Source organism: Vipera ursinii (genome assembly GCF_947247035.1).
Source record: "Vipera ursinii genome assembly, chromosome: 2".
Taxonomy (NCBI): domain Eukaryota; kingdom Metazoa; phylum Chordata; class Lepidosauria; order Squamata; family Viperidae; genus Vipera; species Vipera ursinii.
In genome coordinates this window covers 156,790,158-156,808,349 of record NC_139513.1, presented here as the reverse complement: position 1 = coordinate 156,808,349, position 18,192 = coordinate 156,790,158, and the positions used below count along the sequence as shown (strand labels likewise).

Below are 18,192 nucleotides of genomic sequence, written 5' to 3'. Positions count from 1 at the left end.
CCTTCATTATGCCAAAGTAATTGAACTGGCTACCAATCATTCTTATGGTAGAGCAGATTGGCCAATGGTAAATATCTATGGAGATTCCCACTCATCCAGGTCATGGTTGTCCCAAAGATGCTTTTTCATGAGGCAACTGGAATTTCTTGTTTTTCTTTGAACACGTTTCACTTCGCATCCAAGCAGCTTCTTCAGCTGTGACTGGATGGTGGGGAATGGAAAGATTTAAACTCCTTGCAGACAGTTTTTCATTAGCATTCTTTTGCCAATGGTAGATTGGCATACAAGGCCAGACAAATTCTACCGTTAACATCCAGTTATATTAAAGCTTGGGTTTCGTTCTACAGTTTAAAAAAAACTGATCTGCAAATGTAAAAGTTGGTGGCTATCTTCCTCCCATCAGTTTACCTGCCAAATACCAGAGCATTCAAACAAGACAGCAACATCAGCGGGTTAATGACACAGACTAAATTATTGTGATTTTTGCTGTTCCAAAGAGCTTTTCGCATCTCTTCTCAAATTCTAGATATGCTAGTTTGCTAAATCTAGTCTACTTTGTACATCCTCAGTTCCAGGACACACAATATATCATGGTCCAGTTGTGATACCTGCACATGCAGAAAGTTGAGAAGGCTGCTGGATACTCTGTTCAAGTAAACATATGGACAAGCCCTCAAGAAGCAGATGACACAAAAAGCTAATGGCAACTCCTGGCTAACTTGGGGAATACTAAGCAAGGCTCAGCCTACAGAATCTCCCAGTCTGTAATAATTTCAAGCAGAAAGAATCCACACTCTTTTGTGTATATCTCACTCAATGGGAATTGATGCACTGGATTTTAATAAGAACTGAGGGCCAAGCAGTACTGTGTAAAGTCGCGTGCTTCACATGGAGACAGACACAGAGCTGGGGTAAAGAGTTTATTCTGAACAGAACGAACTGGGGAAACAGGGAAGCCTGGTGTCTATTTGTACCTGCCCAGGTGGATGGCATCCAATCAGTTCAAACCTGGGCTTCCTGCCAGTGCAGGTGACAATGGGTGTAGATCCTGGCTTCCCACCAGGCTGACCATGCCTGGGGCTGTCAACAGCTTAAGTCATTAGGCTTATCCTGAGTGAGCAGTCATCGCCCTGAGCTGTCCAGCCCCTCTGCTGATCTGCACCATCAGCCTCCTGCTGTGCTGTCCTTTGTGTATGCTGGGAGGCATACACTGCAACTGTATTTGAAGAATCCAGCATAAAGAGGATTCAGTTTTTTTATTTCAGCAGGGACTAGATAAGTCTTCAGTCAAAATTTCCCATAACCACTTGCAGGCCCATTTTGTTCCCAAAGATCTCCAAGGCTGTGTCTCAGAAATTCAGGACCACTGAGGGCTTTTGTCAGGGGTTTTGAAATCAGAAAAGTAACCTATAACTTCAGAGGTAGGAGACACCCATAAATTATGCAACTTATGTATTTATGGTGAAAGAATAGAACAAGTAGATGGATGTACCTTGGTAGAATATTTACTAACGATGAGAAAAAAAGAGAGAGGTTGTTTAGCTGATAGAAAGCTAATGTGTAGCATGCAGTCTATTGAGGGGAATCATACATTTTTTGATATAAGCAGAAAGATTTTGTAAGGTCCCAGTCCCTAACTTAAACCTGAGGTACCATATCAATCTAATCAGATAACCCAAGCGGAAACTTCTTAATCAAGCAGGACTTTATTTGATCAAATTAAGCAGCTGGGTGGCCAACAATCTGGAACGCTGGCAGAGTTATGTCCAGAAGTGCCACGTCTTAGAAAGTTGGTAGCATTGCTTTATAAACTTTGTTAGCCGATGAAAATCAGACAACAGAGCCATTACATCATAAAGAAGACATCAATCATTTCTGTACACTCCCTTATTCCCTCCTTCAGTCTATCACATCTATGTACATGTTTCCCAAGCTTGCATGAGATTTCTCTGGTGCAAAAGCTGATTACAAAAAGCAAGAAAGCAGCAGTTAGACTAAGTAATTTCCCTTTGTTCCAGGACCCTTCAATTTGTATGGAAGAATGTTTCTATTCATTTTAATACGTGGAAATGAGGGTTGGAGACATGAAATTAATCTCAGTGCAGCAGGAATGCTATCCTAAAGTACCACTGTTAACAATTTCATGGTGGGATAAGATCAGGAAAGCATGAGTGACAGAAGGCATGTGGGTTGACTGCACCAGTGAGTGACCATTACAAAGTACACGGTAATGTACTTTGATTTGGGTGGGTGATTTGTTCATAAAGAGGCAATGAATGAGGATCAACTGCAAAATTTGAAGGAAGCGTACTTGCCCAGAGAGCTTGTCGATACCAGCAACAATTACAATTCATGCTTATTTGAGCTAAGAATGTTAGGACATTAGATCCAGAGACTTAAAACCAGTGCTTTTTTTCTAAAAAAAAAAAAAAAGATGCCGGAACTCATAGGTGCTGTCACTGGGAGCGATGCCGATGTCTTGCTACGGCGTCGCGGCCCATCCTTTGCACCCCCATCCCTGCGGCTCAGAGCCACATGCCATGGGGATTCCCCTCCTCACAGCCGCCGTGGGGATTCCCCTCCCCGCAGTTGACACGCCACGGCCCGTGCTGAGCTCCCACCCAGAGCTGTGTTCCTCGTGGCAGTGGTCTCTGGTGCCAAACAGCCTCTTTCCAACCACATCCAGGAAAATTTGTAACAAGCATTGGAATTCTGAAGGCCATGTTTGGTATTTCCCAGCAATCTGTTACTGGAAGGAAAAAGCAATCCCTGCGGTGTTAATGATCCCAGAGAAGCATTTGCATGTATTAAGGTATCCTTAGGGTGCCATAGTCATGGATGAGAAATATTGGTTGCAAAGTTGGCATTTCTGGATGTAATACAGATATTTTGGACTTCTTTTTGTTTCTTTGCATGTTTGATATTTTTAAAAAGGCATATGCTACTGACTACACTTATGCACATATGTAACATCTTTTACTAGGATACGTGACCAATGCTTGTCCAGAATGTGAAAAGTGAAAGATTGTGACTAAACAAAATTTTAATGTATCCATCTTCAGCTCCAAAGCGAAAACAAACTCCTAGTAATCTACACTTTTCAAAATTGTTACTGTACATCAGACATGTCGAACGTATTGGGACAGTTTCGCCATTGCCGGCAATGGGGTGGGTGCAGCTTTTGGATGACACGTCCGGCCCATGGGCCGGCAGTTTGACACCCCTGCTCTATGTGGTTAGAGCAGGAGAAAAGGTATTTCATGGTTTACACCAGCTGTGTAAATAGTAGCTTATACTGCTAATGATATGAATGTATTGCACATGGTATATAACTAATGCTGTCCTAAACGACATTTGGTAAGAATCTGCTTTAAATCATAAGTTTGTGCAAATCTTTGGAAATACTTTTGAAGCATCTGGTGTTGGATAAATTCTAATTTGCCTCTTTCGGCAGCTTTCACAAAGGATGACATCGCAGATGATTTTGTTTGTGCTAAGAGAATTGTGCGTGATCCCCTTAGGATGGTTGCCTGGTGAGTCAATCTCTCATTATCATCTTTCCATTTGTAACATTGGGTAGCAACTGAACTTGTAGTCATGAAATTAAATTACTTTCTCTAGACTATTGTAAGCCTTTTTAGCATTGGCAGTGAAATATACTTTCTGAATATTACAGATTGTAATTTTTTTTGCTATACTGGCATTCTGATTGCTGTAAAATATCGGTTTAGCACTCTTTTGATTCCTGGTTTTAAAGTAGCCTGAGGCACAATTTAAGACGGGGCATGGATGCTGCTTATAGCTGGATTATTCCTTCCCAGTCATTTTACATCAATTTTCCACTTCCGTGCCTGTCAGCTGTTAAAAAGTCTAGGGTTTAGTGCCGAGCTGAAGCAGGCAGCAGAAGACTTAGGCAGAGGGCCTTTTGAACAGCAGGATTCTAATTCCATGGATGAGCTGCGTAGTATCAGAAAACTGGTGGGTAAAGAACCTAATTTTGTGAGAAGCAAGGAGAGATCATTTGTGAAGCCTCCAGTCATAGAAAGAATAGTAAAGGGGGGCACAGCAGCAGATCATTAAATGGAAAACTTTTAAGCTGAGTATCTAGAACCAAACAATACAAATGTTATGTGGTCAATAATCTGAATTATATGAAAAGTACTCTCTCTGTGCTGTTCTAAAGAGAGTCCAGAATATCTACTGGACATTAGTGGCATGTAAGCTTTATTGAGAAAAATAGAAAGTCGGGACTATGTTAGCTAAAACAATTATTTCAATCTGGAGGAAAGGAGATTCATTTAAACAACTAAAAAAAGAACTTTATTAGTCAATGAACAGGAAGGACGAATGAGTGATAGTTGCCACTAGCTCACGGAGACGTTTCCTGAATCTCTCCAAGTAGAATTACATCATCTGAAACGCTTTAAAAAATCACCACATATGTGATCTATAAAGATATGAATTATGCTTATTTTTATTCTTATTCCTTTCTTAAGGGTTGCCTGGAAAAAGTACTGCAAAGGAAAAAATCTGTCAAAATGGACCAGTGGCTGCCGGCTCTGAGATTGATGATCCTGCATTTCTCTTCCTTCTCCTGTGCTGAAAATGATATTATTCCTTACATAACCACACTGAACAATTTGATTCTATGCCTGCATTCCATATATTGGGAAGAATGAGTTTGTTTGCACACAAACTGTCAAGGTAAAAATCACCTTTGTAGAGGGCGAAGGACCGTGCTTCAGAGAATGCATGATGTGCATGCAGGAAGGCAATAAAAACACGACGCATAATCTTACTAAATACCTTTTACTTACAAAAATATAAAAACTAAATATATATTATAAAGAAAGCTAGCTAACTACATCCTAACGTAACAGTCAGTAACAGCAAAGTGAATAAAACAATAAAAAAATAACTGTGGGAACCTCTTCTAGACATGCGCACTAAACAGACTGAAACCATAACATAACTAGTCATATGGGATTCACTATGGTTACCAGATAAGTTATCACAACAGGTGCAGAGAGCAGGGGAAAATGTACAGTTAGAAATGAACTTTTCTGACGAACAAAAAAAACGTGCAGCGACATTCCCCTTCTTTCGTCAGCAAAGTGAAGACTCAAGTAAGGCACATCTTCTCACGCAGATACTCATGCTGGGCTGTAGGAAGTGGTTTGTTCAGCATATCAGCAATTTGATCACGTGTAGGCACATACTGTAATGTCACAAAACCTTGTTTAACCAGTTGCCTTATGTTTTGATATCGGATGTCAATGTGTCTGGACCTTGAACCTGTAAAACGTGTTTCAGAAATATAAACCACAGATTCATTATCTTCCATCACTGTGATCGGTCGAATCGGATGTGTCCAGATATCTGTGACTAAAGCATCAAACCAGGTTAAAGAATTGCATGCATCAGACACACAAGCATACTCAGCTTCTGTAGAGGAACAAGAAACAAAATTCTGTTTACGCACATGCCAGTAAACAGGACAACCATTTAAGAACATCATGTAACCTGATGTACTTTTCCGTGACTTCTTATCACTCGTCCAATCTGAATCTGCAAAACAACATAACTCTGCATAGTCAGTATGTGTGGGTTCCAACAACAACTTCATGTCTTTGGTGTGTTTTACTGTAGATACCTCAATAACTTTTTAACACATGTCCAATGAAACTGTTTTGCCTTGCCTACGTGTTGTGATAACAGATTAACACTAAGTGCAATGTCGGGTCTAGTCCAACTACTAATATACAGCAGCGACCCAATGACTGAGCGATATAGTGTTTGATCTTCGAACTCAGGACTTGGTTCATGTGCCAAAATGTGAAAGTCAGTTTGCATGGGTATACTCACAGGCTTAGCGTCCTCCATGTTACAGTGATGTAACAGTTGTTCAATCTTCTCTTCTTGTGTGAGACTAAACCCCTTCTGAGTTTTGGCAATTTGAACACCTAAATAAGTGTTAATACATCCTAAACACTTCAATGTGAAAAACTTTTGTAAAGCTTTAGCAAAAACCTCACTCATCTGCTTATTTGGACCAATATAAACAATATCATCGACATAAACAAGAATTATCTCATACCTATTACCGGATCTTTTAGTAAACACGCATTCATCTGTTTCGGACTTAATAAAGCCCATTGAATTTAGTTTGTCAGAAAGACATAAGTACCACATTAAACCAGACTGTTTCAGACCATAAAGACTTTTGTGTAGAAACCAGGTATCCCCTTCTTGCTGTCTGAAACCTGGAGGACCTTTCACGTAAATGTCCTCGTCAAGATCAGCGTGTAGATAAGCCGTTTCAACATCGAACTGGAAAACTTCCAGGCCAAGGACAGTTGCAGTGGCTAAAGCAATTTTCACACTTTCAGTCCACACTGTGGGTGAGTATGTATTTGTATAGTCCTCAAGATAACGTTGAGCGAAACCTTGGGCTACCAGTCTGGTCTTGTACAACGACTCACCATTCGGCTTCTTTTTGATCCTGTAGACCCATCGAGTACCAATAACTTTCTTGTTTGCTGGAGGGCTTGCAGGCGTAAACACTTGAAGTTTCTTTAGACTGTCCATTTCAGCCTGCATCGCCTCAAACCATTTATCTTGTTCTGATTCAGGAAGATGTTTGATCTGTGTGAACTTCTCAGGTGGAAGTGTAACATTACAAATCAAAGGTACAGGTGTTTTTGTTACTTGCCACGAATACCGTTTTGGAGGGATTCCCTTTGTGGTCCTCTTGGAACGCCTCGGGCCAACCGTCCATTCTTCTTCCGTGTCGTCCTCGTCTTCATCATTGTCGCCAGCAGCAACATCGGCGGCTTGCGAAGACGGAACAGTAGGTTGAGAAGAACTCGTGGAAGGAACATTATCCTGTGAATCTTGATCAGGTTGTGTGGCATCAGCAACATCATCTCTAGGAAAATAAACTCCAGGATCGTTAGAATGAATCCTGGACCAGTCAGCATCTTCCTCAAAAGTAGCAGATTGTGAAACCACAATAACATGATGAGAATCAATGTATTTGCTCCATTTTGAATTATCATCAATGCCCATAAATCTCATCCTTTTTGCTGCAGGACCCCCTTTCTTTCTTTGGGCTAAAGGAATATTCACCATAGCATATGAACCAAAAACATGGAGATGTGAGAGATCAGGCTTGTGTCCATACAACATGAAATAAGGGGTCTGATTTATCACGCTACTCCAAGTGCGGTTGATGATATGGTTAGCATATTTGATAGCTTCACCCCAGTATGGAAGACTGAGGTCAGCATCTTCAAGGAGGCAACGCATCATGGTTTGCAGAACTCCATTTCTGCGTTCTGCCACTCCATTTTCAGCTGGAGTATAAGGAGCAGATGTCTGATGTACTATCCCATTCTCACGCATCCAGTCCTGGAAACGCTGAGACATGAATTCAGCACCGCGATCACTCTGGATTCTGGCAATGTTGACATCAAATTGGGTATAGACAAGACTAGCAAAGTCTTTAAAGATCTGAAAGGTCTCAGATTTTTCTTTCATAGGATATACATATCCATATCTAGAATAATTATCAACGATTGTCAAGAAATATCTTTTACCACCAAGTGTTGGTGCAAAAGGACCAACTATGTCAGTGTGTACCAAATCAAAAATGCGTGTTGACAGGTGTGTAGCGCGTTTTGGAATTGCTGCTGCCTTGGATTTGGCTTTCTTGCAGACAGCACAGTCCAAAAACACCTTACACCCCTTTAGATCCAAACCTCTTGAGAACTCTGGCATCTTCTTCAGAACACGGAAACTGGCATGACCCAATCTTCTGTGCCACTTATGGATACACCTGGAATGCAAAGGTTTACCTGTTAGTGAATTCTCAACATTAGCATTTTTATTAGGAACCCCAGGCTTGCTGTGAGCAACCTGTGTCTTTTTTGTATTTTTATCATTATTAGGAACCTTTGGAGTAGCAACAGGATCTCTCTCTGGGACATCTCTCTCTGGGCCTGTGCTCTTTGGAACGTGTATACTTGCCTGCTCTTGCTGCTTAAACTTTGGTTTTAAGTAATAAACACCACCAATCAACATGGTTTCAGCAACAATATCTCCGTCTTTGACTATATAACTTGCTTCTTCAAGATGGTGGACCTGAAAATGAGAAAACCTAGACAAATGACTCTGACTAAGCAAATTACTACTGGCAGATGGAACATAGTAAACATTTGGAATGAGAGCACCAAGCTCTTCATTATAAACAGTTCCTTTTCCCATGACCTGAACAGGATGATTGGAAAAAGAGTAAAGTTCCCAAAGTTCAGGTTCAGGCTCGTACAGCTCTGTGTAAAGCTCTTTTCTGTAGGTAACATGTAATGCTGCTCCGCTGTCCAAAGTCCAAAGAAGTCGTCTGTCGTACTCTGGTTGAGGCTGTGGATCGTTGGTCACAACCAATGTGACAAGTGGAGCTTGTGGATCACGCTTGGAACCACGACCACGACCTTGTCGTCCGCCTCTACCTCTGCCTCCTCTGGAATCTGTTCCTCTGGGCTGGTATGTGATGGGCGCTGGAACTCGTTGGGGACAAGCCTGGGTGGCATGTCCCACACGATTGCAGATGTAGCATCTTGGCATCCTTGGAACGTAGGTCCTTCCACGGAAGGCATGCCTCACTGAAGCTCTTGATGCAGGTGGTTCCCTTAAATGTGGTGCAGCTTGCATAAGTGCCTCTTCTTCGGCTAAAATCCTGCATACATGATCCACTGTGCGTTGAGCAATAGGCACTTGATTAATCTTGGAAATAGCATCTTTCCACTCATGATTCAAAGAATTGATGATAATGCTGATCATTTGAAAATCAATAGGATAGCCTTTTTCACCCAGTTCTTTTCTAATACCTTTCATTTTAGTCAAATGTGCTCCAATACGTTCACCAGGTTTTAATCTGGAACCATGGAACTCAGACAAAAGTAAACATGTAGACTCAATTGATGTAGGCCGATAACATGTCTCTGAGTCCAAATTTGTTGGGCAGCTGCATCTTGTGAAAACGTGAGCTGCAATTCAGTGTCCATTGACATCAATAATGTTGTGCATGCTCTATTATCCAAGTCCCATATGTCAGGAGTCCATGGCTGGGCAGGAGGATTAAACACCATCATGTGAGTACCTTCTCTGCGTAGCAAAAGTCCAACCTCACTGACCCATGCCCTGTAATTCTGTCCTGACTTCTTTAATTTTGAATCACCAGCCAGTGGTACAATGGAAGGTGTTTGATGAGGAATATACAATTGAGGTACTGGCTGTGCAGGTTGTGCAATCCGACCATAACCTGCAGGGGGCACCAGTGGCATCTGTGCCTGGACATGCGGCAGTTGCATTGAAGCTGCCGGTAGTCTTGGTGCTGGCTGTGACTGTCTTTGAGCTGCTATTCCACCCTGGCCAGCAGGAGGCGCTGGCGCTGGGGCTGGTGCATTAGCATAACCTGCAGATGACACTGGCCTTCGCATATAAGAACCCGGTGGCAATTGCATGTGGGTTAAATATGGCTGTGTTCTGCCAGGTAGAGGGACTTGCATAGAAGCAATATTAACAGGAGAGGCAATAGTAACAGGAATCCTAGCACCATCAGGGGCTGGAGCCTCAGATAATGGCAGAAAACTTGTATCTCTGAGCAAAGATTCCTGCACAGACAGTTGCAAGAGTGAGAGCTCCAATTCATGTCTTAATGCAGCTTCACCAGTAGATGGTGCCATAACATTTGCTTCAGGCATCACTGTGGCTCTGTATGTCCTTTGGGACAGCCCATAATCATGTGACATAGGAGCCTCCGGTTCCCATTCGTCTTGCATGACACTCAATGATGGGCGTGACTTTGGCTTTGGGGAAGAAGGAGGCAATATGGCTTTTCCTTGTGGGTGTGGCAATATGGCCGGTTCATGCTCATAATTCCTCTCATATTGCTGAACCATTGACACATGTTCCTTTGCCTGCTGCAAACGCTTTTCAAAAACCCCAATTTGTTCACAGTAGCCTTGCATAGCCCTATCTCGCATAGTTTGCTTGGGGCTTGAAGGAGCAGAAGGAATTTTCTTCGGCTGAACTTTAGATTTTGCTCCAAGCCTTTGAAATGCATTTTGAGCCCCTGGAGTGTGAACATTTTCAAAAGCAGCTGCCAGGGAGCTTGGAAAAGTAGAAAAAGGAGTGACTGACCTTACATCGTTGACAGGAGTAGGTGCGTCATCTCCAAGGCGTGTGGCTGAAGCTATCGGAGTTCTTAAAGTTGAAGGGAGATGCCCAACAGACAGACTCCTGGCCTCCCGTTTCAGCCGTGGCTTCCTTCCTGACATGTTTCAGCAGTTAATCACCGCTGCCTCGCTAGCACTAACTAACTGATAACAGCCGCAGAAACATGCATCTCTAAAAACATAAATCAAACCATCCTCGATACCAAAATGTCAAGGTAAAAATCACCTTTGTAGAGGGCGAAGGACCGTGCTTCAGAGAATGCATGATGTGCATGCAGGAAGGCAATAAAAACACGACGCATAATCTTACTAAATACCTTTTACTTACAAAAATATAAAAACTAAATATATATTATAAAGAAAGCTAGCTAACTACATCCTAATGTAACAGACAGTAACAGCAAAGTGAATAAAACAATAAAGAAAAAACTGTGGGAACCTCTTCTAGACATGCGCACTAAACAGACTGAAACCATAACATAACTAGTCATATGGGATTCACTATGGTTACCAGATAAGTTATCACAACAGGTGCAGAGAGCAGGGGAAAATGTACAGTTAGAAATGAACTTTTCTGACGAACAAAAAAAAACGTGCAGTGACACAAAGAATGATTTTTAAATGGTTTCTGGGTGGAAAAGAGGGAAAGAAATCTTCAAAAACTGCTTCAATAAAATGAGCATTGTGCATTATGCCTTTCTCTGTTTTATGCTTTATTTTCTTTCATCCTTCATTACTCCAATGTAATTGAACTGGCTACCAATCATTCTTATGGTAGAGCAGATTGGCCAATGGTAAATATCTATGGAGATTCCCACTCATCCAGGTCATAGTTGACCCAAAGATGCTTTTTCATGAGGCAACTGGAATTTCTTGTTTTTCTTTGAAGACGTTTCACTTCGCATCCAAGCAGCTTCTTCAGCTGTGACTGGATGGTGGGGAATGGAAAGATTTAAACTCCTTGCAGACAGTTGTTCATTAGCATTCTTTTGCCAATGGTAGATTGGCGTACAAGGCCAGACAAATTCTACCGTTAACATCCAGTTATATTAAAGCTTGGGTTTCGTTCTACAGTTTAAAAAAAACTGATCTGCAAATGTAAAAGTTGGTGGCTATCTTCCTCCCATCAGTTTACCTGCCAAATACCAGAGCATTCAAACAAGACAGCAACATCAGCGGGTTAATGACACAGACCAAATTATTGTGATTTTTGCTGTTCCAAAGAGCTTTTCGCATCTCTTCTCAAATTCTAGATATGCTAGTTTGCTAAATCTAGTCTACTTTGTACATCCTCAGTTCCAGGACACACAATATATCATGGTCCAGTTGTGATACCTGCACATGCAGAAAGTTGAGAAGGCTGCTGGATACTCTGTTCAAGTAAACATATGGACAAGCCCTCAAGAAGCAGATGACACAAAAAGCTAATGGCAACTCCTGGCTAACTTGGGGAATACTGAGCAAGGCTCAGCCTACAGAATCTCCCAGTCTGTAATAATTTCAAGCAGAAAGAATCCACACTCTTTTGTGTATATCTCACTCAATGGGAATTGACGCACTGGATTTTAATAAGAACTGAGGGCCAAACAGTACTGTATTTGAAGAATCCAGCATAAAGAGGATTCAGTTTTTTTATTTCAGCAGGGACTAGATAAGTCTTCAGTCAAAATTTCCCATAACCACTTGCAGGCCCATTTTGTTCCCAAAGATCTCCAAGGCCGTGTCTCAGAAATTCAGGAGCACTGAGGGCTTTTGTCAGGGGTTTTGAAATCAGAAAAGTAACCTATAACTTCAGAGGTAGGAGACACCCATAAATTATGTAAGTTATGTATTTATGGTGAAAGAATGGAACAAGTAGATATTTACTAACGATGAGAAAAAAAGAGAGAGGTTGTTTAGCTGATAGAAAGCTAATGTGTAGCATGCAGTCTATTGAGGGGAATCATACATTTATTGATATAAGCAGAAAGATTTTGTAAGGTCCCAGTCCCTAACTTAAACCTGAGGTACCATATCAATCTAATCAGATAACCCAAGCGGAAACGTCTTAATCAAGCAGGACTTTATTTGATCAAATTAAGCAGCTGGGTGGCCAACAATCTGGAATGCTGGCAGAGTTATGTCCAGAAGTGCCACGTCTTAGAAAGTTGGTAACATTGCTTTATAAACTTTGTTAGCCGATGAAAATCAGACAACAGAGCCATTACATCATAAAGAAGACATCAATCATTTCTGTACACTCCCTTATTCCCTCCTTCAGTCTATCACATCTATGTACATGTTTCCCAAGCTTGCATGAGATTTCTCTGGTGCAAAAGCTGATTACAAAAAGCAAGAAAGCAGCAGTTAGACTAAGTAATTTCCCTTTGTTCCAGGACCCTTCAATTTGTATGGAAGAATGTTTCTGTTCATTTTAATACGTGGAAATGAGGGTTGGAGACATGAAATTAATCTCAGTGCAGCAGAATGCTATCCTAAAGTACCACTGTTAGCAGTTTCATGGTGGGATAAGATCAGGAAAGCATGAGTGACGGAAGGCATGTGGGTTGACTGCACCAGTGAGTGACCATTACAAAGTACACGGTAATGTACTTTGATTTGGGTGGGTGATTTGTTCATAAAGAGGCAATGAATGAGGATCAACTGCAAAATTTGAAGGAAGCGTACTTGCCCAGAGAGCTTGTAGATACCAGCAACAATTACAATTCATGCTTATTTGAGCTGACAATGTTAGGACATTAGATCCAGAGACTTAAAAGTTTTAAAACCCAGTCTCCTGGTTCCAGATCAGATTAATAAAATCCATCTACATGGTCACGGAAACTGGATGAAGACCAGTGCAAGAATTGTAAAATGGCAATAAAACCAAGAAATAAAATAGAGTTCACTGGGTTATTTCAATATGTTACATTACTCCACATCATTACAAACAAAAAAAACATACAGTAAAACCATAGTTGTACTGAAACAAACAAATAGAAACTTCAAACAAATGTCAGGTGCCCCAGAAAGAGAAGAATGTCTTCAGGGCAGGGGTCCAAAAAGTCAAGAAGGCTGCAGTCAACACTCAGTAAAAGTCCTGTTCCTATTTCACCTGCGAGACACCTTAAAGAATTGGGGCTTCAGTCACACAGTTGAAACCACCGCTTGTTCATTTCTAGAACCTCTCATACAGATTCCTTTGATACAGAATCTGTCTGATGGCTAAAATCCCCTTCCCAACTGTTATAGCGTGGCCGACCGCATGGAGACAGGAACGAGACAGGGTAGTACGTAGAGCTGTTTATTCAGTACAAGGATGGACTGCCGTGCACGCCCCCTGGTGCCCCTTTTATAATGCCGATGCCCCTTAAGCTAACCAACCTGGTTGCTCTATTTTCCTGCCGGACAGGTTGACCAATCAGGACACCTGACAGGTGCCACCTGGTGTTGAAGGTGGTTGTACCAACCTGATGAACCTACGTATATAACACCAACCACTATTGGTTGAGTTTAATCTTCCGATGAAATTGAAAATGGCAATTATTTCTTTCTCTTTGATCTTTCTCTCAGCACTCGCTGCCTCTTACTCTAAATTAACTTCAAGTAGGGAGTAATTTCTACATACTTTGTTTGGCAGCTCTCCAGAGGTGCCAGTTTCTCAAGCTCTGACTATAAAACCCAGTAGCCATCCTGGAGAAGTCAGACATTGTCTTCCAAGGAGCCAATAACAATGAAGGCTTTAGTGGTCACCCTCCTCTTCCTCCTCATTGCATGTAGTTTAGCCAAAAGATACAGCAAATGTGAAGTGGCTTCAATTCTGAAAAACAATGGCATGGGAAACTATTTTGGCTACAGCTTGGATGACTGTAAGTTTACTCTCTCTTTCTCTCTACCTCAGCAAGATCCAGATTTCCAAGAGGGATGCCAAATGGAGCAGATCTTTTCAAGAATAACTTCAACCAGCCCTTTTTAATGTTCTTAGAACAAGGAGATATGCTTTCTTCTCAACCCAAATGACTGGGAAGACCTCACACACCACCTGCAATAATACTCTCGTTCTTATGACGCTGATCAATCTCTGGTTTGTTGCCTGATTGAGACAACTGCAGAACTGAGGTATGGTTATACCGCCTTGGTCTCTGTGTTGTCTTTTTACAATTATGGCTTAGCCCATATTTTATTTATTCTCTTAAGAATAAGGAGATATCCCTGCTAGGATCAGCATCCTCTCAAAGGTTAGATATTTCAACTTCCACCAAATCATTTAAATTCCGTATACAATTGAAGTAGCCATCACAGAAGATATTCTACTTGTGCAGTTTGGCAGAAGATGCACAGTAAAAATGTACCTCTTGCCTGGAAGGCTGGAATTAGGCAGAGAGGAGAAAGGAGAGGTGGCTTTATGTGTCGTTAAGAATTCCAGGAATATCTTGGAGACAAGAATCAGATTTATTCTAAATTTCCCTGAAGGTTTCCAAAATGTTTTGGAAGTCTTGTGACCTTCCTTGGTTGTGGAAAGAATGAGAAGATGGTTAAACATTGCGTTATAAATGTTCTATTTAAAAAAATCAGGATAGCTGTTTCATTTATAGCACTGGTCTTTAATAGCCCATCCTCCATTTGCTTTCTTTCAGGGATCTGTCTTGCATTTCACACGAGCAAGTACAACACCCAGCTTGTGACTCAGACAAACAAGTATAACAGTATGAACTATGGGATCTTCCAGATAAACAGCCGCTATTGGTGCAAAAATAACAAGAGCTGTTCACTTGATCTCTGTCATAAGCCTTGCAGTGGTAAGACACGTCTGTCAAAGCTTTGACAGATTTTCAAAATTCTGTTCTTATAATGCTCTACAACACAAGGAGGTAGTGTGCCTGTACACCCTTTGTAGTGCTGATTTCAGGACCTGATTTACTACCTGATTTAAAGGCTTGCACCTATTTCATTAGAAAAGCTACAAAAGTGAAATGTCCCAAATATGTCAAATCAAAATTCTGGGGATTGCTCTCCATGAGGATTGACATTGAATCACCAAGTTGCTGCTCAGGTCAATGGTGTTCATATGTAGCCACTGTGTTTTCAGGCCTCTTAGCCTTCTTCTGTTTAGTATCCTGCTACCCAACTTGTCACAACTACTCTAAATTCCTTCACACAGATGTATCTTGCTTTCTGCTCCCAGAACATCCACCACAATATTATCTAAACAGCAGAAGGCTGGTATGTGGTCAGGTTCCGCTGTTCCACTCACATTAACAATCTCACACTCTCTTCAGTGCTTCCTACAGATTTTTTTTTAATACCACACTTCTATTATTTTTATAAACAACTCAAGGTTGGGTACTTGCCTAATATTCCTTTCTCCTTCTCCTCCTATTTTGCTTATAAGAACTTAAATCTTAAAGTGAGTTGGGCTGATAGGATGTAACTGGCCCAAAGTCACCCAACTAGCTCTCATTTCCAAGGTGAGACTAGAACTCACAGTCTCCTGGTGTGTAACAGGGAGCCTTACCACTAGACCAGGGTTCTTCAAACTCAGCCCTTTTATGACTCATGGACTTCAACTCCCAGAATTCCTCAGACAGGCACACTGGCTGAGGAATTCTGGGAATTGGAAGTCCATGAGTCATAAAATGGCCAAGTTTGAAGACCCCTGCACTAGACTAACCTCGGTCTCCATGTGCAATGCAAAGGGTCATTTGATAAAAGAGCCAACTGATCCTGTCTTCACTGTAATTAGTCAATATCTTGCTTGAGGCACAAGTTAAAGGTAACAATATAAGCTCCAGAATCCCACCCAATTAAGGAACCTGATCCTGTATTTTCTGCCCTTTGTCAGAGAAATCTGGTTTTTGGACACAGATGAGAGGTTTTTTCTCTCGCTCCTTTCCAAGAGTGCAATGAGACTGTTGGGAAGTCAGCATATCCAGCATATTCAGCTCTACAGCTAAAACTGATTACTAGTACATTACACTTTTCAGAGTTGTTACTCTGCATGGTTAAGGGCATGAGAAGAGGCAGTTAATGATCTACACCAGCTGTGTAAAAAATAGGACGCATCATCAGGAAGCTACACCTACCCCATTGCCAGCAATGGCAAAACAGTCCCGATACGTCTTCTAACATCTCGTGACGTTGTGAGATTGACATGACTGGGTTATACCATTAAGGACATGAATGTATTGCATACAGTATTGCATACTGTACCTAACTAATGAAATCCTATGATTAAAGGGTCTATTGGGTAAGAACCTGCTTTAAATAATTTTATGCAAATCTTTGGAAATACCATTGAAACATCTGGAATTGGACAAATTCCAATTTGCCTCTTTCTGCAGCTTTCTTAGATGATGACATCACAGATGATATTGCTTGTGCTAAGCAAATTGTGAAAGGCTGCAATAGGATGAATCAATGGTGAGTCAATCTCTTATTAACATCTCCCACTTGTAACACTGGGTAGCAACTGAACATGTAGTCATGAAAGTTAATTGCCTTTCTTTAGACTATTGTACAATTTTTAGCATGGGTGGTAAAATATACTTTCTGAATATGACAAGATGCACTTCTTTTGCTGTACTTGCATTCTGGTTGCTTTAAAATGTAGGTTTATCTTTTGAACCCAGGTTTAATGGTAGACTAAGACACAACACTAAGACCTAGGGGGGAGGGGGAGGTTGTTGTTGATGATTATAGCTGGATTATTCCTTCCCAGTGATTTCACACACATTATCCACCTATGTGCTTTAAAATCTGGGGTTTACTACCCAGTAGGTACAGGTTGAGATGGAATATGGCAGGTGGCCTTTTAAACACCAGGATTCTTATCCCATGGATGGGCTCCCTAGGATCAGAGAAGTGGATTTGTAAACATAGGGAGAGATCGTTCATGAAGCCACCAAGTCATAGGATTAATAGGAACCGCTGCTGCAGAAGCAGATCATTACATGGAAAACTCTTAAGCCAGCAATCAGCATTTAAAAGCAAATCACAAAGACATTATATAGTCAACAATTGAGTTATCTAATGGTTACTCTGTTGTGTGCCCTTCTGAGACACTCTAATCTAAGGTTTGGGGCAGGATTTTATGACCCCCTCCGGTGCTCACGCAATACTTTGGAATTTGATTTTCTTTAGTCCCTGCTGGCATGGACTCTATCAAGGTTATGTGGGACTCCAAATTATCTATTGGGCATCAGTGGCATCTATTTCTGACTTTATTGTCAAAAATAGAAAGTGAGAACTATGTTAGCTATAACAATTATTGAAAACTGGGAGGGGGATGAGATTAATTTAAATAACTAAGAAAATTATCAGTCAACAAAGAAGAAAGATGAATGAATGATAGTTGCAACTAGCTTACTTTGAAAATTCATGAATCTCCCCTATTAGACTGAGGTTTTCAAAGAAAGAACTATAAGTGTGGTCTAGAAAGACATGCATTATGTTTATTTTTATTCTTATTCCTTTTTTTAAGGTGGTCCTGGAAGAACTGCAGAAGAACGAATGTGTCAGAATGGAGCAAAGGCTGCACCCTGTGAAACTGATGATCCTGTATTTCTCTTCCTCCTCCTGTACTGAAAATTACATTATTCCTCCTATAACCCCAGTTAGATTCTACGACTGTATTCCACACATTAAGAAGAATTAATTTCTTTGCACACAAAACATGAGTTCTAAATGGCTTCTGGATGGAAAAGAGGGAAAGACCTTGCTTTTTAAAATCTTCCATAAAATGCTGCCATAAAATGAGTATTGTGCATTATGCCCTTCCCTGTTTCATGTTTTATTTCCTTTTTATCCTTCATTATTCCAAAATAATTGAACTGCCTACGAATCATTCTTACTGCAGAGCAGATGTATGGAACCAACTATGTCAGTGATGGCAAACCTTTTAGAGACCGAGTGCCCAAACTGCAACCCAAAACCCACTTATTTATCGCAAAGTACCAACACAGCAATTTAACTTGAATAC

The 18,192-nt window shown here is 41.1% G+C and overlaps 1 protein-coding gene across 1 annotated transcript; it reads left to right on the top strand.

Moving 5' to 3' along the window:
- Window positions 1–13,947: 13,947 nt before the first annotated feature.
- Window positions 13,948–17,758, top strand: LOC310634905 (lysozyme C, milk isozyme-like; the record flags this gene model as incomplete). The annotated part of the gene is made up of 4 exons (XM_083353442.1): window positions 13,948–14,083; window positions 14,852–15,013; window positions 16,556–16,634; window positions 17,695–17,758. 4 exons carry the CDS (start codon window positions 13,948–13,950, stop codon window positions 17,756–17,758), a joined length of 441 nt encoding a protein of 146 aa, XP_083209568.1.
- Between the last annotated feature and the right edge of the window lie 434 nt (window positions 17,759–18,192).